The following is a 27,690-nucleotide window of genomic DNA, read 5'->3' on the forward strand; positions in this document are numbered from 1 at the left end:
TGAACCCCAAGAGCCTTCCCGTGAGACCCCGTTTTCTGTCAAATAAATGCACTCCCCAGATGGAGGTGGGGGCCCAGAATGCCCCAGCTGCCTGTGGGGTTGAGGCAAAGGGCACAGAGGCAGCGTGGGGTGGGGGGTTGATCATCAGACCCGGCATCTGGTCAGACCCCTCCTGGTGGCTCCAGGGTCACATGATGGTCTCCCTCCAGGAGCCCCAGGCGGGAGCTCGAGGAGCTGATGCTCTGCCCACAGATACGGTGGTGGCCTGTGTGGTGGACTGGGACACTGGTTCTCCTTGGATGCCCCCTGGCCTGTCCCCCTGCCACCCTTGGGACCTTGCCCCCGTCCCTCCTGAGGCTGGTCCCCCTGCCCCCCCCCCCGCTGACGAGGGCCCCCTGGAGATGGCCTAGTTGGTGCCTGGGGAAGGGGCTGAGAGGAGGCCAGTCTTGGCACTGAGTCTTGTCCCTTGGCAATGTCTGCCCCCAGAAGGGGCCTGTGGGCCAACAGAGGCTTTGTCTATGACGTGGGGGTGGGGGGAAGAGCTGGATGGGGAGCACAGCAGACCAGAATTGGACATGACTGGCCGGAAGTAGGGTGTCAGGCATGGGCATATGCCGGAGACGTCTCCCCTGGCCTTTGGAGACCCTCCATTCTGGGCTGGACCACTGGGGGTCTGCTGCCTCGAGAAGCCATGTGCAGAGATGATCCTCCTGCCATAGAGCCTCAGGAGGGAGCGACCACTCACATGGTGGTGGGTCAGCACCCTGCTCTCACCAGCCAGGGCAGCACATCTGGGGCACCCCCACCTCCCGGGGGCAGGAGGCTCACCCCTTGCGGTCTCAGAGCACCAGGCCGGGGCTCACGGCATCCCCTCGTGGTTGACAAAGGAGGATGAACTCACCTGCCGTGGGTGGCATCAGCCCTGGGACTGGCCCAGGCAGGGGCACACGGTGTGTGTGGCATGAGCAGCACAGGCAGGTGGTGCAGGTCCTGGTGCGCTGGGGGTGGGCAGGAGTTGGAGAGGCTGCCCCTCTAGCAGCTGGGACTTCTGGCTGTACCTGTGACCCTGCTCCCCATGGCTCCCCTCCCTGAGCCCCCATTCCCCACAGCCCCAGATGGCCCCCTAAGCCCCTTGCCTGAGCCCCGAGTCCCCATTCCCTATGGCCCCCTTCCCTTAGCCCTGAGCCTCTACCCAAGAGGGACATGGGTTTGCAGCCGAGGACCATGATGGGAACAGCACAGAGCCTGGAACCTCACGGGCAGCCCCAAGCCAGGTGGCCCTGGACACCTGGGGGACGGCCCCCCTTCCTCCCTCGGTGCCCCTTGGACCCTGTCCCCCCGCCCCCCCCCCCCCGGGCCTGGGGACAGCTGGGGGAGGTGAGATGCCAAAGCAGGGAGATTTAATTAGTTCTGTCATCAGTTGCAGAACCCTATTAAAAACATGAATATGCAAATGCAGACCTTTTTTAATTCGAATTTCCAAGGACTTGGTGTTGGGGTTTGATTAGTGAATCCTGTTAACAGACTGTAAACCTGGTGTTTCATTTCCATTTCACGTTTGGAGAAAAAAAAATAAAAAAAAAAGGAAAGAGGGGTGGTGGGTAATGGCACTAATCATAGGTGGGGCGGCAGAGCCCACCTGGGGGCACGGATGGGCCAGGATGGGGACTCGCCCAGCACCCTGAGGCCCCCGTAGCTGCCTGGGGGTCCCTGAGCTTGTGGTCCTCCTGCCTCAGCCCCACCAGCCTCCCCCTTATGTGCATGTGTCTGGGGGGGTCCCCGAGAGCTCAGGCCCCAGGCTGCAGCCAAAGGGGTACAGGAGCTGTGAGAAGTGGTGTCTCCACGAGGGGCAGGGCGGCTGAGCAGGAAGGGAGAGTGGGGTGACTGTCCTCCCCACCTTCTTTGCGAGGCTACCCACCCCCCGGGCTCCATCTGGGATCCTATGGGCCTGGACGCCATGGCTGCTTGAGGCTCCCACATGGGGAAGTGATGCCGGGTGGGGGTGGGCTGGTGCTGAGGCTAGGAAGGGGCCTGTGGGGACTGGGAGGGCACTCGGGGATGGGCTGGGGTGGGAGCCATGTGGGACGGGGTCAGGAGGGGACACCTGCCCCCGGGAGGCAGCTCTGCAACAGAGGCCTGGCTTGGGTCTTGAACCCACGTTTCCTGGAGCCTGCTCTGTGAGGTGCCCTCATGGGTGTGGGGTCATCCCTCCTGGGCTGGCACTCTGAGCTCCTCTAAAGGCTCCTGTGGATGTGGGCCCATCACACAGGCCACCGTGTCCTGAGGCCCCTCCCTGCCTTAATCCAGTTCTCAAGCCCCACACTCTGGTCAGTGTCCCCCTCGAAGCTGTTTCTCAGTCCTTCATGTCAACAGCTCAGTCAAAGAGTGTTGGAGTCTGGTCTCTAAGGCTGTTCACACCCAAATAGGCATTCTGTCCTCCCCCCACCCCCTGGTCTCTGATTCTCTGTGGCCCTCCATGGATTAAACATCTGTATACATTACTGCCTTTCAGCCGCCAAGTCCAGATGCTGCCACCACCCCATCCTTCTGGCCTCCCTGCACAGATGACCACATGGTGAAGTGTCCAGAAACCTCATCTCCCTGGAGGCCCACCCTGCTAGTAGACTAGGACAAGGTGGGTCTGCCTGGAAGTGTGGATCCAGCAGGTCACAGCCCACATCTCAGCAGGAAGCATGAGTCCCCATTCTGCACAGAAATTCTGGGTCCATATTCCTAGAGGGGCAATGTTGAAGGCAGAAGTGACAGGAAGTACCTGGGGGAACAGACACTGCTGCACCACTGAGGGGAAGAGCTTATTGCCCCGAGAAGGGGTGGTGACAGGTGTGGCCAAGTGAAGGCTTGGTGTGGGTGCCACACGCTTCACCTGTGGGCACGGCTGGCTCTGTTTCGGTGGGAGTAAAGGCTTCTCGCTCACTCTCTGTCTCTCTCTCCCCTTTGGCCTAATGTGAAAGTCCTCAGTTTTCCTGAATAGTTTAAAATTCCTTTCTTTCTCACTTCCTTGTTGTTGGGAACATGTGTGAGCCTGATAGAGCTTAGGGAGAACCACCCCCATCTTTGGAAGAACCTTCGACCTTGTGGCCAACAAGCTGGGTGAGTTAGTCACCCCACCCCACCCCAGGGCCTGGGTTGCTCTTGAAGGCTCCAGGGTCCATCTCAAAGGCCGCTATGTCCCAAGGCTCCGGGGTCAGGCTCAGGCTCAGGCTCGGCACTCCCCCTCCCCCTTGGGGATCACCAGTCAGGGGCAGCAGAGGACGCCCCAGCCCCCCAAGGCCTCCTGCTCTCTGGGGGTTGCTCCCAGTGTTCTATGCTGGCATATGCATGCCACAGCGTGAGGCTGGAGGTGGACACCAAGATGGGGCGGCTGTCTGTCTTGGTGCCTGCACAGGGGGTGGGGTCTGGAGCAGCTGTGGGGGAGGACCCTGGACCATAGGGGGCAGTCCAGCCAGCCTGGCCCCAGCAGGCATGGGGTCTCCAAGCCCCACCAGGAGGGCTGGGCATGGTGGGTCTGGGGCCCTTTCTCACCCTCATGGGTTGGGGGGGGGTGGGGAGGCATAGGGCTGGTCAGCTGGGAAGCTCCCCGAGGTAGAGTGGGGGGTGACTGCAGGTGGCAGGTGGGGACAAGGGCTGTGCCGAGGCCTTAGGACTCCCAGGGTGCACACACCAGATCTCAGGTTGTGGTGGGGGCTGTGCAGACCTGGTTCTTCCTGCAGGAGCCTGGTGGCCAGGCCTCTGGCCACAAGTCTGGAGCTCTGCCGCTGCATCTCGCTGATTGGCCCGGATGTCCAGGGAGAGGGGCCAAAGTGGTTGCGGGCAGGGTGTGGGGGGGTTCCCTGCACGGATCCTGTCAGAGCCCCAGTTACGCTCACCAGGGCAGTGCTAATCCTAAAGTGAGTCATTAGAGGCTTAAGAGCCAGGCGGGTGGGGTGAGGGCACCAGGGGCTGGTCTTCCCCTGCCTTCAGTCCCAGGCTGCCCGCTAGTCCAGGCTGCCAGAGGCCCTGGTGTGAGGCCATCCCCAGTCAGGGTCAAGGCCCTGCCCCACCTTGCCCTTCTGCAGTGGCCTGGCTCTGGCCTCGCCCACACTTGGGGTAGGCCTCCTACCGGGCTAACCCCACCTCTGGGGCCCAGGGCTTTGGTGCTGGCTCCTGTCCAGGACACCCCTACCTCCCAGCCTCTGTGATGTCCCTGTGGCCAATGAACCCAGTGGGACCAGTCCCTTGACTTCTGCTCTGAGGTGTAGCAGGGGCTCAGAGTGACCCTGTTTGTGGTGCCAAGGGTTATCCACAGAGGCCACCAGGCTGCAGAGGCTCACATGGAGAGCAGGGTGGCCCCGTGGGGACGCATGCAGAGCAGGCGGGAGGGTGGCTGTGAGACTTTATTTCATGGCAGGGGCTTGGCCCCCCAGTCCAAGCGGCCTGCAGGCGAGGGACTGACTGGCCACACAGCACTGTCCCCCCCCCCCCGTGTGGCTGTCCAGGGCAGGGCGAAGCTGCGGGGTCCCGGCTAGGCCAGGGTCTGGCGGCTGAAGAGGTCGAGCGTGAGGGCGCTGAGGAAGGCGGGGATGCTGTCCTGCTGCTGCAGGTGCAGCTCTACCAGCTCAGGCAGTGTCCGCGAGAACTCCGTCTCCAGTAGCTGCATCTTGGCGCCCGAGGGTCCGGCAGCCTGGGGGGACACAGCGGGGTCGGTGCCGGCTCGTGGCCTGGCTCCATGGCTGGGACGGTGAGCAGGCTGGGTGCTGCAGAAGGCGGGGGGGTGTGTTCTGGGGTCCATTTCTACAGAGTTGTCTGGAGACACCCTCCTACAGTCGGCACTGGACACTGGGCAGCCCCTGTTCCAGAGGGCAGGGAGCCCACTGGGTGCCCGTGGTGTGAGCTGCCCTGCCAGCCATCGGCCTTGCTGAGGCGTTTTGCCTTGTAGTTCAGCATAGACCATTTTAAACAGGAATCAGCAACCACTGTGACCTTTTCCTGAGAAAGTCCTTTCATTCCTGCCTTCTGCTGACTGACTCCCCTAAATGTCAGGGCTGGTGCTCCTGGAGCTGGGGGGTAGGTGGGGGACAGCTGCACTCAGCACCCTCTCCAGCCCAGAGGGCTGGTATCTGAGCCCTGTTCACTCCCCTGCTGCCACCTCTAACTTAAAGTGGGGTCCTCCAGGGGCCCCCAGTCCCTGTGGGGTGGGTGGGGGGCCCTAACTGAGCTTAAGGGAGTTGGACTTCCTCTCCAAACCCCAAATCCCAAGCTGCTCTGGGCTGGGCTTCCATGAGGGGCTCAGGGTGTCCACTGGTCCCAGGATGGGAGGACCCTGAATTCTGAGCAGCCCGCTGTGGGCACCTTTCCCCTGCCGGCTGTGGGGCATGTTATCAGAGTGTAGCAGCAGGGCCTCCATCACCCGGCGCCTTCTGCTCTGCTCCAGTGCCACCCAGTCCCCAGGCAACCTGTCAATCAGTCTAAGTGGAGGCTGTCGGTTTAAACCCAGCACCACACTTTCAATAACAAACGACTCAGCGGCTGGGCTGCCATCTGTCTCCTCCTGGCCTGGGGGCAACAGGCCAGGGCCTCAGCCTCAAAGAAGACCCCTGGGCAGGGCCGGGCAGTGGCACACCGGGTTAAGTGCACATAGTGAGAAGTGCAACGATCCATGCAACGATCCCGGTTCGAGATACCAGTTTGAGCCTCTGGCTCCCCTCCTGCAGGGGGGGGTCGCTTCACAAGCAGTGAAGCATGTCTGCAGGTGTCTGTCTTTCTTTCATCCCATCTTCCCCTCCTTAATTTCTCTCTGTACTATCAAAATAATAACAGTAATAATAAAGTTTTTAAAAAATGGCCATGGGGCAGTGTATTCATAGTGTAGGCACTGAGCCCCAGTAATAAACCTGGAGGCAAAATAAATAAATAAAATTAAAAGCAAAGACCCCTGGGCAGTGGAATCCTGGATCCCCCTCTCTGTAGGGCAGAACCCCCTGTGACCCCAGCTCCCTTCTGAGTGCCCCCTTCCGTTGGTGGTGGCGGCTCACCAGGCACCAGGGTGAAGGGCCAGATGCTAGGCCACTTTCTGCTGAGCGCCCTGGAATGAAGGGAGACCCTCAAGTGGCCAGGCGGAGGCTGGGCCCCCCACTCCACAGCAAGCTAGAACAGGCTTGGCCTGGGGACACGCGGGGAGCCGTGGGGGTGCAGGCTCAGGCCTCTTGCCCTCACCCACACAATGGGCTCCTCCGCCTGCCTCCCCTCCTCGCATGCCGGGGCCTGCTGATAAGGCTGCCTATTGTGCCCGCACAGTCCCAGCCCTTGAAGTCCGTGGGGATGGAATTCCAATCACTGCCTCCATCCAGGGACAGCCCCCCCCCCCCCCATTTAATTCAGGAAATGAGTTCTGAACAGATGGCCACTTCTGTCCTGGGGGAGGTGGGGGGGGGCTTGTGTCTCCTGGGGTGCCTGGTCACAGCACAGGCTGGGGCCACCAGGGGACTCCTAGACCTGGCTGCCAGCCGACCCTGTGCCCCAGAGACACTATAGTGCAGTGCCAGGACAGGACATGGCCCCAGACCTCCTTGCCCTCACACACGTACCTCCGTGACTGGGGGGGGCCCCTGCCCTTCCACTTAGCACCTGTTCCTGCCAGCCTCCCCCAGGGCCTTCCCCACTGGCTCCCCCACAGCTAGGCTGCCAGCAAGAGCTGAGGACCAGAGCGGGTCAGCAGGCCCAGCAGCACAGGGTGGTGTGAGGTCTGGGGGGCTGAGGAGAGAAGGCCTGTCTGGTGCCAGCCTATGCCAGAAGTCCCTGTGAGCATGGGCCCAGGGACGCCACCTGGGGACACCAGGGCTTCGGGTGCTGTCTGAGCTTAGGGCTCCACCCCCCACAGCTCCTGGGAGGCAGCAACTCCAGCCACAAAGCCCTCTCGCTCACTCGCTCGCTCACTCACTCATTCATTCATTGGGTCATTCACTCATCCACCCACTCACCCACTGACTCATTCCTTCCTTCATTCACATCTTCACCCACTCACCTGCGCTCTCCGCAGGGGGCTGACAGTCCTCGGGAGGCCTCGCAGTCACCAGGAGCTTATGCCAGCCCCGCACCCTTTTCTCCACAGGGGTCTGGAGTGGTGGCTCTGTGCCCACCCCCAACACAGCTTCTGCCAGACAGGACCAAGTCCACCTGCCCCTCCTGGGGCTGCCCACCCCACACAGCTGGGGCATCAGGAGTAGACTGGAGCCCAGCTGGTGGAGGGGAGCTGCTTCAGCTGCAAAGGCTCTCCCCTCACCCACCGTGGGCATCCTGACCAGGGACACTGAGGAGCAGAGTCTCCACAGGGCTCGTCGGCCCCCACCATCCAAGCCAGAGCTATGTCCTAACAATGGGCACGAAGCCTGCCCTGGAACCCCTAGCGCCCAGGGTCATAGGACACACAGGACCTCTTCCAGGGGGAGGGTCCTGGACAAAGGACCAAGTCTCCTGTCCTCACTAGAGAGCTGTCCACCTGGGGCACAGCCCGACCCACAGCCGTCCTCATCTGAGGACCCCTCATGAGGGACCATGGGCTGGGACTGGGGGAGGCAAGGATCCCTGTACCCTTTCCAGACAAGCCTGTTAAACTGTGGACAGAGCACATGCACAGGAGAACACGCATACATGTGGGGAAAGGTTGCTGGGGCAGGCTCTCCATCTCCAGCATTTTTTTTCCCCCTCCAGGGTTATTCCTGGGGCTCGGTGCCTACACCATGAATCCTCTGCTCCTGGAGGCCATTTTTCCCATTTTTTGTGGCCCTTGTTGTAGTTGTTATTGTTGTTGTCATAGTTGTTGTTGTTGGATAGGACAGAGAGAAATGGAGAGAGGAGGGAAGACAGAGAGGGGGAGAGAAAGACAGACACCTGCAGACCTGCTTCACTGCTTCTGAAGCGACTGCCCTGCAGGTGGGGAGCTGGGGGCTCGAACTGGGATCCTTACACTGGTCCTTGCACTTTATGCCATGTGTATTTAACCCATGGTGCTACTGCCTGGCCTCCCTCCCAGCATTTTCTGACATATACCAGCGGCTCACTTTGTCTAAAAGGTGCACACCCCTCTGATCATGACCACAGAGCAGTGAGCACACCCGCCAGGAGAGGCCCGAGCCCTGGCTCAGGAGACACAGCCGCTGGGGCGATAGAACCCGGAGTGCGGTTTCCCCCATGCTGGCCTGACCCCCAGGGCTCTCTGTGTGGCAGTGGGCTGCTGGGCAGTCAGCAGGCTGGCGGCTGAGTGAGTGGCATCCCTGAGGGCACCAGCTGGTGGGAGGGGACACGCAGGCTGCACCATGACCACAGGTGACGTCCTGCCCACACCTGGAGGGTGGGGCCAACTCTGCTGTCCTTGAGCTCAAAGCCAGAGACCTGCAAGGCGACCAGTACCCGGCTTTACCACGTTGGACACAGGGATGGGTGTGTGTGGGTGCCATGAGCTAGGCCCATCGGCTGCCAGTCCCCACACTTGGGTCTCAGGGACAATGGCGATGGGTCTCAGTGGGCAGGGAAGGTGGAGGGCTGGACCCTCAGGGCACACACAGGCTACAGCAGCCCAGCCTGACCATACCCCCACCTCATCCTCCTCTGCCCCTCCCCTGTGGTCATCCCCCCCCACACACAGCCCCCACCTTGAAGATGAGGCAGTCGGCCTTGTGCTCTGCGTACATGGAGCTCAGACGGTACTGGTTCTCGGTGGTGATGTCCACCTGGTAGCCGGTCAGCGTGTAGCACACCTTGCGGAACTCCTGGATCTTGGTCTGGAAGACCTCCTTCAGCCGCTGGTTCTTGAGCTCCGCGCTCTCCACCTGCCTCTTGAGCTCTGTGGGGGACGGGAGGATGAGTTCTGGGGGGTCCACCAGGAGCCGGGTGGAGGCCTGGCCTGGCCTGGCCCCGAAGGCTCAGAGGAAGCTCCTGCCTGAGCTAGGACTGACATCCTATGGCAACGGCTAGTGGAGGGAGGGCAGAGCCGGCCAGGAGAGGGACCATGGGGACATGGGATTGAGGAGGTGGCATAGTGGGCGGCCCTCGCCTGGAAAGCCCCATGATGGCGGAGAGGGCGGAGGTGTCTCAGCTGCTGGGGGTGTGGGGGGCCAGGCAGCTCACAGCCTGGGTATGAGCCAGGCAGGTGTGGGTGGTCCTTGGCACAGGGCTGAGGGACTGTCCCCTGGCTCCTCCAGGCCCCTGTGCCACCCCTGCACCCGCCCAGCTGAGGATCTGTTAGTGGCCATGACATGGCCTCAGTATGAGGACAGTCCCCCTTCACTCGGGGGGCACAAGACTCCTCTTGGTCGTGCTGAGATTCTCCAGCTTTGAAGGAGGAACAAAAAGGAGATATTCCACCGCCAGGAGCAGCCCTGAGCAGGGCTCCAAGGACAAAGGAGGGGTCCTGTCCCAGGATACTCTGCTGAGCCCGGAGTCCAGGAAGGTGGCCGGCATCACCCCCAGCACCTCAGTCGCCCCCTCTCAGGTCTGGGCTGAGGTTGGGCATAGGGACAGGCAGGGGCGGCTCCAGGCCTGGTCCCTGGCCTCAGAGACAGGTGGGTAGATGGTCCCAGGGAGAGCTGCCTCTACTGGGCGTGGCCCAGAGCCACCATTGGCCTCCTCCTACGACCCCTGCTGCACCGGAAGCTGAGTTGCCCAAGAGCTAGCGGAGGGCTGGCTGACACGCGGCACAGGCGGTGCCAGCCCTGGGGGTGCTGGCAGGCGCCCGGCAGGCTCTCTCTGTGATTAGCGGCCCCTGGGGGCGCCTGTCGCCGGCACACAGACAGGATCTGAAAAGACACCGGCAATTACAGCCACCCGACCGCGGGTGGGCACGTCCCGGCTGACAGCCTGTGCCAGGGATAGGGAGACGCCCCCGAGTGGTAGCAGCTGAGGACGGGGATGCTGGCCCAGGCAGACGGCAGGCTGGGGACTGTGCCCCCTCAGTGCCACACAGAGGCCCGCGGGGGGTTGACTCTGTGCCCCCCACCCCTGGCACTGCCTGGCCTGACCTGGCTCAGACACAGGTGCTTGACTCCCCCGCTCATCCAGAGCGACTCTGGGGCGCGGCCTCAGTGGCTCTGTCCTAAGTGCCTGGCACAGAACAAGCAGCAGAAGCACTGGAAGTGCAGGGCGGGAGGGGGGGAACCTGTTCCCACGAACAAGGACTTGGGTTTGAGCCTTCAACCCCCACCTGCGGGAGATGCTTCACAAAGGGGTAGTGCAGGTCTGCAGGTCTCTCCCTCTCCCTCTCCCCCTCTCTCTCTCCTCCCCTCTCAGTTTCTCTCTGTCCTAACAAAATAAACACGTTCAGAGTTGGGATCTAACAGTGGTGCAGGGACCAGTTCAAGCAGCAGAGACGCAGCCTGCCAGGGACAAGACCTGACTGATGAGGCTGGACTCCTGCAGAGGGGCCCTGGGGTGGGCAGGGCGGCTCCTCCAGACGGGGGCCTCCCACTGCCCCCTGGGGTCACCATGCTGGGTGACAGGCCAGGCCAGCTGCCGAGTGAAACAGGCTTGGGACCCCACCAGCAGGTCAAGGGGTCCCTTCCCGGAGTCACGAGGTCACTCAGAGAAGGGACCCAGGGGGCCAAAGAGCCCCCTGGAAGCACAGTTGCTGGGACCAAGTACACACGCCTGACAGCTGGCCAAGGGGATGAGATGGGGTGGGTAGGAACGGGGATGGCTGGGACACTGGCCAGATGGACACTCACCTCTTCCCCCTACTTCATGATAGCCCCCACCCCTTCCTTTGCCAGGCCCGGCAGAAACGCCTCCTCCTCCAGGAAGCTGGCCCTGCTTGTCAGGCCACACTGCCCTTTCCCGCCAGCTCTTCCTGTGTGTGTGTGTGTGGGGGGCTGCTTTCTACCTTGGGCTTCTGTCTAGGGTACAGTCCTCTAAGGGCCATCAGGGGAGGGGACCCCCAGATACAGGCCTGTCCACTGTTAGGGCCTGCCCCTGCTCTCTGTGGAGGCAGAGTGGACATGGTGAGGTAGTGGGGCGAGTCAGGGGCCCTGGCTGCCAATGCGGGTGCCCCATGCCCTCCTGTCCCTGCAGCCCCGTTGTTCTCCATAGGGCCCTACCCACAGGGCCTGCAGCCACCCGACTCCCCTTGCTCCTGGCTACACGGGGGGGGGGGGGGGGGTCGGCACCTACCAGCCACTTCCTTGGACGAGGGCAGCCCAGCAGCACCCAGCTCAGGGGGCAGCGCTCCGCCCCGCTCTAGCGCCTGCACCAGCCCCCGCAGCCGCTCGCACTCCTCCTGTAGCCGCGCCTGCTCCTCACCCAGATGCCGCCGCGCCAAGCTGGCAGGGTTGGCGCTCAGGTGCACCACCTTGGTCTTGCTCCTGTCATAGTCACCCTGGGGACACGGCAGAGGGTCAGGGGACGAGGGGGCCAGGAGACGGGTCAGGGGACACGACAGAGGGTCTGGGGACGAGAGGGACGAGGGAGTGGTTGGGGACACAGAAGAGGGCCAGGGGACGAGGGGGTCAGGGGATGGGGGAAGAGGTGAGGTGACGGGGAAGAGGGTCAGCTGGCCTCAGAAATTCTGGGACCCTGCCTTCCTGCAGTGATGACCTGTCCCCAGAGTCTTCTGGCCTTGCGACATGATCCCCACAAAGGGCATGGGCTGACCCCCTCCCAGAGCAGCACTGGCTGAGGGGCACGGGGTGAGCGCTTCCTGAGTGAACAGACAAAGCCAGGCTCCCACAGTGCTGTGACAGGGCAGGGGAGCCAGCGGCAAGGGGGTCTCAGGATGGTGGGAGGGGGGCCTTGCTGCCCACAGCTTAGGCCAAAGGAGGTGCACCAGGGCTCAGGGCAGATGGTGGGTGCGAAGTGCAGTGGCCACACCTCCTAAATCGCAGCAGCCCAGCCTGGATCCTGGTGGTGATGGGGACCCTGGGACCCCAGCTGGCTGTGGGAGCCCTGGCCAGAGGACATAGCCGGCTGAGAGGGCGGGCGGGAGAGAGGGAAGTGGGAGGCGGAGCCCGGGGTCTGCATACTAAGAGGCTGAGGCTGTAGGCAGTGGCGCAGAGAATTAGAAAGCAGAGCTGAATACCAGCGGCCACATGCATATTTATAAGCCGCTGGCCTCCAGCTAAATCAGTCTCCCCAGTGCAGGGGAGCCAGTGGGGAGGGTCTGAGGGAGCAGGGTCAGGTCTCATGGGGAGGGTGCCTCATGGGGAGGGTGCCCCCACACCTGTGGGGGCCACAGGTAGCTCCTGACAGGCCCTGGCTGTCCCCTCTTGGGAGGTGACGTGCCTTGAGGTGGCCAAGATGCCTTCTGCATTGCACAAAAGCCTGGGAATTACAGGCTACGTCCTTCTGGATCCCCCTCTCCCCGGACTGGGTGGGATCCCTTTCCTGAGGGCCAGCCTGTACCCAGCACCCAACACAGGCACGGGGCCCCCTGAGACTCCGGGAAAGGGGAGCAGAGCCCCGCATCTCAGGGGGTGGAAGCAAACAGAGACAGAGCCGGGAGTGCGCCAAGCCTGAAGGTGCCCCAACCAGAGAGCTACAGCTCAGCGGGGACACTGTCACCTCATGACTTCCCAGAGCGTGGCTACTGCCCTCTCCCACCCGTGGCTGACAGCCACTGAGCCCCATGGAGTGGGCACTCCACTCGTTCTCAGCCTGACTTCTCGGGGACCCCCCTCCTCCAGGCCCCCAAGGGGTGTGGAGTGGGGGGCAGCTCTGTGCCACGCCCAGGCATCCAGGCGGTGCCCGCTCTGGCCTGGTGTCCCCGGGGACGCGCTGTCTGCACCGAGGGCGGCCACAGGACCAGGGGAGCAGACAGACTTAGTATTCAGGCCTCGTTCTCCACGTACTGTCCCGGGAAGGGAAGTGACAGGAAATCAGCACTGCGCACAGGGCAGCCACTGCTCTAGGCTTGTTAACAAACATGAGCGGTGTCCTCCCTCCCTCCCCCCGCCCGGCAGCTCCCGGAAGGTTCTGGAAGGTGGCTGGGGTGCCATGAGGTGGCTCAAGGCTCAGCACAAGTGCCACGAGCACAGTGACCAAGAGAGCATGCCATGGACTCCCAAGTGGATGCCATGGGCTGCCATGTGGACGGCATGGGCCCCCACGCTAGGGGCTATGGTGTGGATGGCAGCAGGGTCAAGGGAGCTGAAGCAGGCAGCGACACGCAGAACAGAGTGGGGGCTTGGGCTCTGAGGCAGCCCGTGGGGTAGAGTGGGGGCCTGGGCTTGAGTCCAGCCTCGACTCGACTTGGAGGCTCCAGCAGGGAACGGAAGTGAGGTGGAGTGGTGCCTCCTGCTCTGCCTCTACCCAGCACTGAAAAGAGCCAGAGAACCACACAAGCCCCAGAACACAGAAACCTGAGCAAGGGCGGGCAGGTGCATGCCAAGTAGAGCAGTTACAAGCTCAAGGCTCAGGTGTCCCCGCCTGCAGGGAGCTCGCTGCCTCGCTCTCTCCCTCACTCTGCTGTCTCTCCCTCTGCCTTGAGGACTGAAAAGAAATGGCTGCCAGGAGCCGGAGCTGTGCAGCTACAAGCCCGGGGGGGTCGCCCTGGTGGCAGACAGACAGACAGACAAATGCTGCGTGATTCTGAGGAAAAATTGTGGGGTGTGTGGTCTGGCCTATTCTGAGACGTTTACAGGCAGCACCGCACAGTTGGGGTGTAGTGGGGGGGGGAGGTGGGGTCCGGAGGATAAAGGCTGGGGCTCAGGGGAAGGTGGAGGCTGGGGCCCGGGTGCAGGGGAGGGTGCTGGGGCAGAGAGCAGGGAGGGGGGGGCTGGGCCGGGGCTACACTAGCCAGCTGGGGAACCTTCTGCTCGTACTCCGACTCCATCCACCCACCCCCTCTGCAAGACAGACTCAGTTTGCAAAGTCACTGAGCCCCGCAGGGTGGGGGGGCACTCAGGAGGCACCACAGTCTGACCAGGCTGCCCACTGTGCACTCAGGGGGCCATGGCTACTGCCTGTGAGGGTGGGGGTGTGGGGGCAGTGCTGGGCCTGTGGGGGGGGGCTGGGGGCAGGGGGACTCCCCTGCTGGGGCCTATGGTCATGGGGGGCTCCCCTGCTTGGGGCCCTGTGTGTATCCCCAACAGACCAACCCTGATGCTGTCTCTCCCCCAAGTTAATCCTTGCTCCAGGGTTGGCGCACAGGAGGGTCAGCTCCAAGGCCAGGCGAGGGCAGCCCAGCCCAGGGCCTCACCCTGCTTGCCATGCACTGCCAGGATGGGGGGGGGGGGAACAGACACAGGGGCCGCCACATGCACATGCCCAGCCACCAGCCTGGGAAAGCCCCTCCTGCCCCACAGCAGCACCGGAATCTAGAAGCCTCTGTGAGCTCAGTGGGACCCCAATGGCTCCTTTCCACCATGACAGGGAGGTGCTGCCCACCAGCGTGGCTCTGGGTGCGAATGGCCAGTTACGGTGAGGGTGACAGGTCTGACCAGCTGCGGCTGCCGGGCAGCTTCCAGAGCTGCATTCTCCTGTCGGCGGACTCGCAGCAAAGCGACTGATCAGCTGCTAATAGGTGTCAAGATGGAAGCAGTGGCAGAGCCGAGGGCCCCGGCGCAGAGCATGAGACAGGCGGGAAGATGAAACCAGGGTGTCAGCAGTGGCCGGACGAGGCTGGGGTTGGGAGGACTGTGCACAGAGGCCAGGGAGGACTGTGATGGGCTGTACTCTACTGGGTTGTGGGAGGAGATGCAGAATAGTGACAGAGATCAGCAACCCCATGTGTGTGGGTTTGAGTGTGAGTGTTTGAGCATGTGCCTGTGTGTGTCTGAGAGTGACCGTACGCCTGTGTGTGTGTCCAGCCATGCTCACCTGCAGGGTAAACCTCTCAAGCTGAGCTTCCAGCAGCTTCTTCTCCTCCTCCAGTCTCCTGCGCTCACCCTCCAGTTCCTCGATCTTCATCCTGCAGGATGGGTGGTGCCGTGAGCTCAGGACTGTAGGGAGGCCCTGCAGGCAGGCCTAGTACAGGCTGGGGAGCCCAGTGTCAGGCCCAGGCCACAGTCGAGCATTGGGCAGAAAGTGGCAGGAAGCTGACAATAGAGTGGCAGCGGGCAGAGGAGGACGCAGTGGACACAGGACGGGGAGGAAGTGCTCAAGGAGGGTGTTGGCCTGAGGAACAAGGCCCTTGTCAGTCAGGCCTCCAGCCGGCAGAACACAAATGATGGGTAGACACATGGTCAGAGAAGCAGCGGAATCGATGGCCTGTGAGCAGGAACAGAAGGACCGGAACAGAGTCCCCTAGAGGGCTAAGCAGAGCAGCAGGGAGCCAGGACAGGGCAGCAGGCAGGGCCCCTCGCCTCTCCCCAGCAGCTCAGCCAGGCACAGGGCAAAGCCAGGCCTGAGAGCAGGAATAGGGATGGCTCAGAGCACGGCTGTACCAAGCATATTTTAAGAGGAGATGGAAGAGAAGAGTCAATGAGTAGTGGTCTGGGGACAGAAGCCAGTCATTGTCCTGCCAGGCACACGATGTGCTATTCTAGCACAGGGGACAAAAAACAGGGGAGGTGCTTCAGGCCTGGGGGAAGCAGAGGAGGTGGTGACCTGGTCCCCAGCTCCCCCAGAGGCCAGGTGGGGTACCCAGTATGGAAGAGGGGCTCACTGCCCTGTGCTCATGGGCCCAGCTCAGCCTTGGGAGGCGGGGGGGGGGGGGAGGGAGGGAGGGGCGGAGAGCAACTGCGCCCTGGACACTCCCCTGCCCAGGCTCAGGGCTGTGGCCAGAAGAGCTGGCCCTGCTCTGACTGCAGGGGGGCTGTCTAGCAGCCCACACATTCTCTCTGTATGGACACATACACACACCGCCATGTTCTCTCGTGTGCACACAGGGCATGAGTGAGTGGGGGACAAGCCCATGTGGTGGCCACAGGCACAGCTGTCCATGCAGTCTGTCCACGTAGTCTCCTCCTCCTCACAGCTAGGGGTTGGGGGCAGCAGGAGCCCCTCTGATGGGGCATGCTGCCACCAGGAGGTGCCAGGTAGGGCATGGCCCTACCTGAGTGAGTCCATCTCCTCCTTGGAGAATGGGAAGCCCTGCTCGGCTGAGCCCGCCTGCACCTTCAGCATCTTCAGCTCCAGTTCCAGCTGCCAGAGAGAGGGCATAGGTCAGAGGTTAGAAGTTAGAGGGCGGCTCCACCTGAGGAGGCGGGCACAGCAAGGTGGCAGTGGGGCCACTTGGGAGTGCCCGCCGTGCTGTGCACGAGGTCCTGGGGCAGGGTCCGGGCACCTGGGAACACGTGGTAGCAGTGGTCCCTCCACAGCAATGCTGTGGCATCTCTCCCTCTGTCTGAAGGACAGTGACGGGGCTGGCTGGGAGCAGTGCTGGCACTCTCAGAGAGAGGGGAAGTGCCAACATTTTATTTTCAGAGAATGGTGAGCACATGGGGCCCGAGCACACTTAGGCCTGGCTGAGGGTGTGGGACCATCACAGCACGTTGGGTGGGGGGCCACATATCTGCTGGTGGGAGAATCAGCCACATTTCTATCTCATGAGGAGTTTTGAGCCACGGCTGGACACAGAGTGTGAAGGTGCCCTCACTCTGGGCACCGTGCCGCCACTGGTGACACTCTCACTGCTGGCCTCCCTTCTGGAACCTTCTTTTCCAATAGGTCACACACAGCAGCGTGTGGAGAATCCAAAAGTTCTCAGAGAAACGGATGTGTCTCGGCATGTTTGCTGCTCCCTTCTTTTCCCCCACGGTGGTGCCGACTTCCTGGTGATGGCCCCTTTAGATCCCACTCCCCCGGGGCCAGGACCTGCAGGCTAGGGGGCTCCTAGAAATGGGCCGTTGTAGGGTTTTTTTGTTTTTGTTTTTTTTTAGACACCTACAGACCTGCTTCACTGCCTGTGAAGTGACTCCCTTGCAGGTGGGGAGCTGGGGGCTCAAACCAGGATCCTTAAGCCGCTGGTCCTTGCGCTTTGTGCCAAGCGCGCTTAACCTATTGCACTACTGCCCAATTCCCTGTGTTTGTGTTTCTGCAGAGTTCGCTGGGTTCAGGTGTTTTAGATTTTGCTTCCAATGTGAGGGGCTCAAGCTCCATAGACTCAGAGATCTCTGCTCCCAGAGACCCGCCCAGTTAGTGGCTCCGCCCAGTTAGTGGATTCCTCTGCTTCCTTATTTTGGGCAGTGATGCCTTTTATCAATTTTTCACTAGGACCATGAATGATTCATACATCTTACTGGTTTTGTTTTAAAGCACAGGCGCTGGATTTATTTATTTTTTTCTGCCGTTCCCCACTTCCTGACTAGCTGTTGTCTGACCTCCACAGATCCCCACCTCCCACCCTATCTGCTTTATTCTGTCCCCTCTGCTAATGTCCAGGGCTGGACAATTAGTCCAGATGTCACTTCATTCCTTGTTGGCCGAGAACATGGAGACCTCGCCTGTAATTTATCTTCCAGGCTGTGGCCCCGCCGTCCCCTGGCTCCTGAGGGTCTCCTCGCTGAGTTTTATGTCAGGAGCAGGTGTCTTCTGGGTCCCTCCTTCCCAGCACTTGCGTACCTGACTCTACGGTCACCTGACCACCGTGCCCTGCTCCTCAGGAGTTATCAGAAAAAAGTTCTTGACTTCTTCAGCTCTGGGCTAAGGGCTCAGCACTGCATACTCAACGGAACCTTCACTCCTTTCTCTGGCTTGTTCTTGGACCCTGCCCACTTCTGGGTGAAGAGTGACGGCCCACTCCTCTCCTGTGCTCGATCCCTCCTCAGGGTGGGTGACACGTGAGCTGAGGGGTGCTGGAGCCCTCTCTGCTCTCTGCTAGGTGCCGGCTAAGGCCTGCTGTGTCCAAGGGCTTTTTCTGCTCTTGCAGGCTGACTCCCCAGGCCTCCCTTCCCACAGGCGTGTCTGCGTGTCTGACATGTGTTGGGATTGGCTCGAGGCTCCTCCTGACTTATCCCATGGCTGTGTGCGCATTGCTTTTCTGCCTGTGTGGTGTTCCCTGAAGCCCAGTGCTCCCAAGGCAGCTATCCTGGCTCTGTGGTGTACAATACCTGCCCTCTCGTGTCCTTGGGCTTCTGACAACGTAGCTGGGCAGGACAGGCCACACGATGTCCCCTCCACCCTGGGTGCGTGGCCACGGTTAGCTGCAGGGCCCTGAGGTACAGGAGCGGCTGCACTGAGTTGTGAGCACGTGGTGTGCTGCAGCCTGACTGGGTGAGCTCTGAGGCCCTTTCGGTTCCTGGTCCCTACCCTCCTGTCAATGAGCTGGGCCACATGCCTTTCTCCGGCAGGGCCCCAAGGCCCCATGGGCCTCCCCTTGCTCCTGGGGCTTCCCCAAGCCACTCCTCTGTCTCTCACAGAACTGAGTAGGCCTCTCTGGTTCTCATCCACAGAGGTGAGTCTGTCTGTCCATACACCACAAGACATGCTGCCACCTGTCTCATAGAACCTGGAGGCCTCAGCTGCGAGTCTGCAGGGTGCAGAGACACCCAGTGGCAGGAGGGGAAGCCAGAGCCCTGAGAGAGGCCCCTGCACTCTGCCAGGCCCTGCCCACAGGGCCACACCCCAGCTGCCAGCCCAGTTCAGAGCCACAGCCCCCCACCGGGTACCCGTTGCCTGCCACCGAGCTGCCCTCAGCTGGAGGAGACGAAGAGCATGCTGGCAGCCACCTAACTCACAGCTGAGAAAATGCCGTGCTGGATGCTGGCACGGAAGAGAGAACACGGGATCCACTGGCAGCTCCTTCAGAGGCCCCATGACAGTGTCACCACAGCCACCAAGCCCTGCTCTGCTCGTGCTGATGACTACGGGCTCTAGGCTGCAGGATGGTGGCTCCTAGGTGCTCTTCCCCTCCCTGGCTGCCACCACCCTCTCTGCTCACTCAAGTTAACACCCACATTTACGATCTGTGCCCCTCAATTACCAGGAAAAATTAATTACTGGTGCCACCTGTTTGAGGCAGTGGCCCAGGGGTGCAGGGAAGACCTGGGGCTCCCTGGGGGCTGTGCCCAGTGGGCTGTGCTCACATGCTGGGTGGGGGGGTCCCTGGGCTCTACAGTCACACAGGCCAGTCCCAACCCCTGCAGTGAGGGAGGTTCAGCCTTCCAGGGCCAACATGGGTTGACTGCCCTGTGTCCCCATGGCCAGGCCAGCCAAGGGTCATGGTCCCCACAACCTGGCTGCCAGCCCCGGGCACCCAGCCCCCCCACTCAGTGTCAGTGTGGGGCATCAGGAAGGACAGAGTGGACAGCGGACAGTGGACAGCATCCACCTCAGCCTCTCAGAGGAGGGAAGGGGCCTAGAGGAGGGACTGGGTGGGGGCTCCCACTTTGAAGCAGGCAGAACGGGGTGATTTAAGTCCATGGGGGGAGTCACAGCACATAGGTGACCAGCACACCACCCATCTGGCCCACAGCACCCGGGGTGGGGGGGAATGCCTCACTGTCCTCTCCACATCCGTGTGTCCTTACTCCAACCTAGGAGAACACTAAAAATAGCTGTGCTGGCCCGGCACCAGCCCGCACCTCCAGATGGTGGGCACTGGGCCAGGCATCCTCGGCAAGGCGAGGCGGTACGGGCCCCACCGTATCCTGCCCTGTCCGCCCTGTCCTGCCCACGGCCTCGGCTTTCACAGGGTGGTGAGGGGTGGGGGCCCTTGGGGATGGCCTCTGGGTGAGGACCCTTGGGGTGGAGACTTAGGAGGGGACTCCTGGGGCCAGGCAGGGATCCCTCTGACCCAGTGGAACACCAGACCCACCTCTAGTCTGAGGGCTTAGGACAGCTCCCCTGGCCCCCGTGGTCCTCCCTCACCCCAGAGCCAGGCTTGATGCATGAAGGAGGGGCCATGACCTTCCCTGCAGGCTGACCCCAAGGGCAACAGGAAAAGTGGCCTCAAGGAAAGCACCCCCTCCTGCTCCCGTAGGGACCAGCGGGCCATGGCTCACTTAGCACAAGCAGGAGAATGGAGGCAGTGTGGAGTCAGGGGCCCTCAGGTTCACGCAGAGCTGACACATGTGAGGGGAAGGCAGCCACCAGAACAGACAGTGGACAGCACCAGGACCTGGAATGCGGGGCCAGATGTGTGGGAAGTCAGGGACCCTTGCTGCATCCCAGTGAGACAATAGCCTTTATAGAAGCACCTAGCACCCAGCACTCATGTTGGCTGACAGTGGTCCCAGGTGTCAGAAGAAAAAGCCAGAGAGAGGAAGAAATGGTCACAGATCCAAGACGCCGTGGAGCCTGGGGACCTGAGAGTACAGGAATCTAGGCAGGCACATGGCGAGGGAAGCAGGGACGGGGGACAGTGGCCTAGTACAGGACCACACAGTGACAGACAAGGCTCCACGGAGGACAGCTCGCTAGATGAGGTGGCGTGAGGGCAGCGAGAGGCCCCATGAAGGAAGCCGCAGTCCCCCCTCAGCTGCAGCCCCAACAAGGGTAGGGGGCAGACAAGCTGCGGCCAGGATGGGGGAAGCGTCCCCAGGCCCTGTGGGGCACAGTGCCAACCAGACATGACAACTACTCACCAGACAGACGGAGGACAGCAACCTAGATGAGGGCACGGCTGCCAGGGCACCCCAGGCTGGCAGGGCACACCCACTCCCAGACACTGCTGCTCAGACAGCCAGGTTGCCACAGGGGAGACAGAGGAGCCTTCGGAAGCAGGTGCCTGGGGCTGGGTCTCCCACACATCTGAGGGTCTAAGAAGGATGGTCGGCCCTCACACCGCCTTCAGGGTCTCCCCTGAGGCCTGCAGCACCCTGGCACCTATGCCAGCAAGGACCCACCTTAGGGGAGAGCTGAGCACAGGCCACGACTGGGATACCGGGACGCCAGGGCGGTGTGGAGGCTGAGGCAGGGCCTGTGCTCTCCTGACAAGGGCTCCCCGCGGGAGGGAGACAGCTGTGGCACGTCACAAGGAGAACCTGGAGAATTTTCTTTCAAAGCTATCAGAGGGAGACAGCACAGGGGCTCTGCTAACAGACTCTCCTGTCTAACACTCCGAGGTCCCAGGTTCAATCTCCAGCACTGCCGTCAGCCAGAGCTGAGCACAGCTCTGGGAATACTCATAATAATACTTATTATTAAATCAATAAAAATAATAAAAATGATAGGACTGGGAGGATAGCATGATGGTTCTGCAAATAGACTCTCCTACCTGAGGCTTCAAGGCCCCAGGTGTGATCCCCAGCACCACCATCAGCCAGAGCTGAGTAGGGCTCTGGGGAAATACTACTACTACTACTAACAATACTACTACTACTACTATTACTACTACGACTACTATTACTACTACGACTACTATTACTACTACTATTACTACTACTACTACTATTACTACTACTACTACTACTATTACTACTACTACTACTAATAATAATAATAGGGCGGGGAGACAGCACAGGGGTGCTGCTAACAGACTCTCCTGCCTGAGGCTCTGAGGTTCCAGGTTCAATCCCCAGCACCACCATCACCCAGAGCTAAGCAGGGCTATAGTTGGTCTGTCTGTCTCTCGTTCACTACAGCTTTCTCAATAAAACAAATAAAAATCCTATTTTAAAAAAGCCCTTCGGGAGTCAGGTGGTAGCACAGCAGGTTAAGTGCATGTGGCGGCACAAAGCACAAGGACCGGTGTAAGGATCCTGGTTTGAGCCCCCAGCTCCCCACCTATAGGGGAGTCGATTCACAAGTGGTGAAGCAGGTCTGCAGGTGTCTGTTTTTCTCTCCCCCCCGTCTCCCCCTCTTCTCTCCATTTCTCTCTGTCCCATTCAACAATGACGATGACATCAATAACAATAACAACTACAACAATAAAACAAGGGCAACAAAAGGGAATAAATAAACAAATATTTTTTTAAAAAAAACCCTTCGAGTTAACAACACATTCAGCAAGGTGGCAGGCTTAAAGCTCAGCACAGAAGCCCCCAGGTGAAATGTGTGAGCACACAGGAAGCCCAGAAACTCTGAGCAGTCTTGCAGAGGGACCAGGCTGACACCTTGCAGGGGGTCACCCAGGCACTGAGGCTGGCAATGCCTGAGGGCACCTAGATGCAGCAGGTCTCGTGATGGTGACTGCACTTAAAGGAGACACCACGAGCTATGCTGTGTCATTAATTAGCAGGGCTCTGCTGATTAATAGCAGTCACCATCGCTGTCTTGTCATCTGCAATTAGCCTGAGAGGTTCGTGCCTCTCTCCGTTCCCAGACATGAGCTGACTCGGGGCCAGGCAGCATCAGGGGCAGGAAAGGGCACAGGGGCAGGGGATGGAGTGGGCAAAGGGACAGGAAAGGGCACAGGGGCAGAGAATGGGGTGGGCACAGGGGCAGGAAAGGGCACAAGGGCAGGGGACAGGGTGGGCATGGGAGGAAAGGGCACAGGGGCAGGGTGGGGTCAGGGGCCCAGGGGCTGGGTAGGCACTTGGTCAGGGCTGCCACACACAGAAGAGGCCAGCACTGCTGCACAGCAGGGCCTGCGGGCCCTGGTGTCACCCCTTCAGCCTGTCCCCCAGGCCAGCACAGTGCTCAGACCCCCCACCCCACCCCAGGGCTCCTCAGGGTCAGTCTTCACAGCACAGCCTGTCTCTGGGGCACCCACCACCTTCGGCAGCAGGTCTATGCATGAAGGGATACGGGGGCCTGGAAGGGGTGCAGGTGTGCACACAGGCTGGGAAGGCGTGGTGGAGACACCGAAATCTCTAGTCCAGAACCCCCCAGACATGGCTCCCAGGCAGGATGGGCCTGGGGGGGCAGGGCCCTTGGACAGATGCCCTTGGGAGGGCCCTGGCCAGAGGAGCACCAACCTGGGTGCCGGGAGCACCCCTCACCATCTGCAAAGGCTCACCTCCACCTGCCTTTGTTCATACCCATGCCAGCCCCGCCCCACCACCCTCTCCTGGAACGTTCTGAGCCCCCCTGCCCTGACTCACCGTGTCAGCTCTCTGCTTCTGCCCGCCTAGCTCCTCCAGGGCCTGAGCCAGCTGCGCCTTCAACATAAAACAGGGCAGCGGTCAGGGAGCAGGGTGCCGGGGAGCCCACGGCTCAACACCCACCCGAAGCTGTTCAGGGCTACGTCCCCATGGTAGCCCTGGGGTGCTGAGAGGACAAGGTGCCCCCGTTGGACTCTGAGCACCCCGAGGAGACCGTTGCCAGCTAGTGGGGCCCCTCTCGCTCTACCTGCTCTGGTGTTTACAGGGGTTCAGAGAAGCCCTCTCCTCAGGATCCACCATGGCAGGATGGGTGCCGACACTGGCCAGGCACAGCTGTATGCACAGCTGCTGCTCCCTAGGGCCTTGCCACAAGGGGTCCCGGGTCCCTCAAGCACTGCCTGGCAGAGGATAGGGCAGGCGTGGAGCCCTGGGGTGAGGGCACACCCAGAACCAGGGGGCTCCTGTGCAGGATCACTGAGCTAAGGACCTGCCCCCCCCCCCCGCCAGTGGTGTTCCAGGGAGGGATGACACAGGCTAGGCACCCGGTCAGGCTGCGGAGTCAGGGCCAGGCCAGAGTCGGGGAGCAGGGGCACATGTCCCCCATCAGGCCTGGTCCTGAGCACGGAGTGTGGGTTCAGTCCTCGAGGGCCCAGTGGCCCCCACTGCCCTCGGGGCCGAGCCGTCCCTGGTTTCTCATCTGAGGACAGGTGATGGGTAAAAGGGACAGGCAGGGGAGGCCCTACAGGGCCACTGGGGACAGGTGAGGGGCAGGGTGTTGGGGGAGACCTCCGTCTGAGCACCGGACGGATGGCCACGTGCACCTTGAGGGTCCAGCTGAGTCCACACACTCAGATTTTTGCCACCAAGCGGCACCCCAGGGACACAGGCAGGGAGGGCAGAGCCAGACTCCTCCCCAGAGGGCTGCGGGCTCCCTCCACAGGGCAGGGAGGAGGGGAGCTCCCCAGGCCGCCACCCAGAAGACCCCACGCAACAGAACAGGTCACCCACCCAGCCCTCCGGAAACAGTGCCCGGGCAGGCAGTGGGGGAATTTTCCAGATTCATTGCATTCTCAAGTTGGGATTTTCCACAGAGCGCATGCAGCCAGCAGCACCGTAATCTGTTTTAATTAAATAAATTGGAAAAACAAGCCCGGCTGATGAGTGGCACCAGGGTGGCAGACGCGGCCGCTCACAGCTCCACCAGTGGTACCCAGGGACGGGCTGCTGCCCATAGGGAGGAAGGAAGGAGGAGAGGGAGAAGGGGGGAGAGAGGGAGGAAGGGAGGTGAAGCCTGGGCAGAGGAGGACCCCCCCCACAACACACACACACAGGGCTCCAGACAACCCTGTCCAGAGCTGTTCGGGCTGGCTACTGTGGTCAAGGGCTGGGGGGGGCAGCTTCCAGCATGAGGGGGTGCTAGGGCCACAGTGAAGGAGGAGCTGGAGGGACAGAGAGGACCCCATAAAGTGACGTCACTCCAGCATCAGGAAGGGCCACTCCACCTATGAACTTCCCGAGGGGCTTGGGTCTGACAGCTCCCAGCTTTCTGGAACTTTCCGGAGCTTGAGCCTCCTCCCAAGGGGTGAGGGGCTGCATGGCCATGGGTCCCTCAGTGACCCATGACCTCCTGCATGGGGAGGGGGTAGTATGTATAGGCAGGCCCTGGCAGGGCAGAGGGAGGTCTCAGTTGGCTCCACACTGGCCTCAGCTCCTCCTCCTCGGGTACCACCAGCAAACCCACAGCAGCCTGACACCAACTGTGGGCACACTCACCTCCAGCCCTGAACTGTGGGCACACTCACCTCCAGCCCTGAACTGTGGGCACACTCACCTCCAGCCCTGGGCTGTGGGCACATTCACCTCCAGCCCTGAACTGTGGGCACACTCACCTCCAGCCCTGAACTGTGGGCACACTCACCTCCAGCCCTGAACTGTGGGCACACTCACCTCCAGCCCTGAACTGTGGGCACACTCACCTCCAGCCCTGAACTGTGGGCACACTCACCTCCAGCCCTGAACTGTGGGCACACTCACCTCCAGCCCTAAACTGTGGGCACCCTCACCTCCAGCCCTGGGTTGTGGGCACACTCACCTCCAGCCCAGCACTGTGGGCATGAACTTTCTGCACCATGTCCTCTGCCTCCCGCATTCTCCGGGTCATCTGGGGCGAGTAGTCTGCAGGGGTCAGCTCGCTGTCGTAGGACCCTAGGATGGCCCGCATGCCGTCCCGCTCCTGTGGGCACATGGGCAGTTGGGGTCCCTGAGTAGGATGGGCCTGCAGGGGGGACGGGGAGGGCCCAGAGGACCCCAGGGACACAGGGCTCCCGTGCAATCCCAGCCCCATGTGGAGCACAGCCGGAGCCGGAGCACAGCTGGCACTATTTGGCGGGAAGCCACAGCCACCCTGGTTGACCAGCCTTCTGGGCACTTGGCAGCCACACGAATGGGAAAGGCTGAGGTCTGCCCCTCAGCCTTGAGTTACAGCGGCCCACCCGAAGGGTCTGAGTTCCTCTTCTGCCTGGACACTCAGAGCAGGGCCCAGCATCAAAAGGGGGACACACTAGGTGGGGGCAGGGGCTAGGGGTCAAGAACCTAGAGTCCGGAGTCGGGCGGTAGCGCAGTGAGTTAAGCGCAGGTGGCACAAAGTGCAAGGATCTGAGTAAGGATCCCGGTTGGAGCCCCTGGCTTCCCACCTGCAGGGGAGTCGCTTTACAGGCAGTGAAGCAGGTCTACAGGTGTCTTTCTCTCCCCCCCTGCCTTCCCCTCCTCTCTGTCCTATCTAACAATGACGACATCATTAACAACAATAATGACAATAACAACAAAAAACAACAAGGGCAACAAAAGGGAATAATAAATAAATATTTAAAAAAAAGAACCCAGAGTCTCCACAGCCCAGGGACCCCTCCAGGACCCAGTCTCCACAGCCCAGGGACCCCCCCCCAGGACCCAGTCTCCACAGCCCAGGGACCCCCCGCAGGACCCAGTCTCCACAGCCCAGGGACCCCCAGGACCCAGTCTCCACAGCCCAGGGACCCCCCCAGGACCCAGTCTCCACAGCCCAGGGACCACCCCAGGACCCAGTCTCCACAGCCCAGGGACCCCCAGGACCCAGTCTCCACAGCCCAGGGACCTCAGGACCCAGTCTCCACAGCCCAGGGACCTCAGGACCCAGTCTCCACAGCCCAGGGACCACCCCCAGGACCCAGTCTCCACAGCCCAGGGACCCCCCAGGACCCAGTCTCCACAGCCCAGGGACCCCCAGGACCCAGTCTCCACAGCCCAGGGACCCCCAGGACCCAGTCTCCACAGCCCAGGGACCACCCCAGGACCCAGTCTCCACAGCCCAGGGACCCCCCCAGGACCCAGTCTCCACAGCCCAGGGACCCCCAGGACCCAGTCTCCACAGCCCAGGGACCTCAGGACCCAGTCTCCACAGCCCAGGGACCCCCAGGACCCAGTCTCCACAGCCCAGGGACCCCCCCAGGACCCAGTCTCCACAGCCCAGGGACCACCCCAGGACCCAGTCTCCACAGCCCAGGGACCCCCAGGACCCAGTCTCCACAGCCCAGGGACCCCCAGGACCCAGTCTCCACAGCCCAGGGACGCCCAGGACCCAGTCTCCACAGCCCAGGGACCCCCAGGACCCAGTCTCCATAGTCCAGGGACCCCCCCAGGACCCAGTCTCCACAGCCCAGGGACCCCCAGGACCCAGTCTCCACAGCCCAGGGACCCCCAGGACCCAGTCTCCACAGCCCAGGGACCCCCAGGACCCAGTCTCCACAGCCCAGGGACCCCCAACACAAGACTTGGAAGGGACAGGCCTGGCTGTGATGACCAAATCAGGAGGATGGCTCCTGGGCCAGTAGGACAGGAAGTGCGGTCCCAGGAAATGCCAGAGACCACCAGACAAGGCAGTGGAGACGGAGAAGAGCAGGTGCCTGGGGTGGGCAGCTATCAGAGAGGTGGACAGGACAGGGTGGGGGAGACGTGAGGCAGGAACAGACCTCCCCAAGGACCACTTCAGAGGCGTGGTCCAGGCCTTGGGGTGCTACTTAAAAGCCCCCGTGAAGTGAGCCTGCAGAAAACCTACCAAGAACATGAGGTGCAGGTGAGGGTGTTGCGGGAAGAAGCCAGGCTGCGCACCCCTCAGGAGGCTGGGTTGCTCTGGGGGGGGGGGAGGCAGGGCAGAAGGAGTGGGGATGCTCTGGACAGATGTCACACTGCATGACCAGCACACACCTGCAGAACCGGCCGTGGGGACAGGGTCAGACCCGGAGCAGCAGCTGGCTACCATAGGCATCCCCGGCGGGGCAGCCGGGTTCCTGCCAGAAGTCAAGGTGCACAGCCGGCTGGAGAGCTCTCCAAGTATCTGGAAATTTCACGGCACGTGTGCAGAACACGTGGGGTCCGAGGGACAGCTTGGAGAAATGCACCCACATTTTCACCAGGAGGGAAACAGCTGGAGCCCAGGCTGAGGCAGGACCCCACTCTGGGGAGGAGCCCCCTACCTTGGGGAGGTGGGAGAGGAGCCATGGACATCCAATGCAGGCAGAAGGGAGAAGGAAGGGGCCGCCAGAGATGGCATAGCGGTTTTGCAAGAGACTCCCATGTCTGAGACACCAGGGGTTCCAGGTTCTAGTCCCCCCACAGGCACATGCCAGAGCTGGGCAGGGCTTGGAAATAAACCAGAACAACAGCGAAGGGAACAGCTCTGAGCAGAGGTCAGGGGGAGCACACACCAGACAGATGGGCAGATGGCAGACTGCAGCACACAATGCTGGGCCAGGGGTCGGGGAGAGAGTCCATGAGGAGACTCCACACCCGGGCCACAGCAACTCCA

The 27,690-nt window shown here is 61.6% G+C and overlaps 1 protein-coding gene across 4 annotated transcripts in view; it reads right to left on the bottom strand.

Annotated features, from left to right (window-relative positions):
- Positions 1-4,379: 4,379 nt before the first annotated feature.
- Positions 4,380-27,690, bottom strand: part of MAD1L1 (mitotic arrest deficient 1 like 1) — a 68,839-nt gene continuing 45,528 nt past the window's right edge. For 2 of the 4 annotated variants that reach the window (XM_060173177.1, XM_060173178.1), the window contains 7 exons: positions 24,940-25,080; positions 22,848-22,904; positions 15,977-16,065; positions 14,800-14,890; positions 11,158-11,362; positions 8,649-8,839; positions 4,380-4,681 (listed from right to left, as the gene is read on the bottom strand). In XM_060173177.1, coding sequence (XP_060029160.1) covers positions 4,523-4,681; positions 8,649-8,839; positions 11,158-11,362; positions 14,800-14,890; positions 15,977-16,065; positions 22,848-22,904; positions 24,940-25,080 — 933 coding nt within the window. In that variant the 3' untranslated portion in view covers positions 4,380-4,522. Of the gene's footprint in view, positions 4,682-8,648; positions 8,840-11,157; positions 11,363-14,799; positions 14,891-15,976; positions 16,066-22,847; positions 22,905-24,939; positions 25,081-27,358; positions 27,602-27,690 lie in introns of those variants that run through there. The other 2 variants (XM_060173180.1, XM_060173179.1) reach the window with 2 other exon arrangements.

This window comes from Erinaceus europaeus, chromosome 15 (genome assembly GCF_950295315.1).
Source record: "Erinaceus europaeus chromosome 15, mEriEur2.1, whole genome shotgun sequence".
Lineage (NCBI taxonomy): Eukaryota > Metazoa > Chordata > Mammalia > Eulipotyphla > Erinaceidae > Erinaceus > Erinaceus europaeus.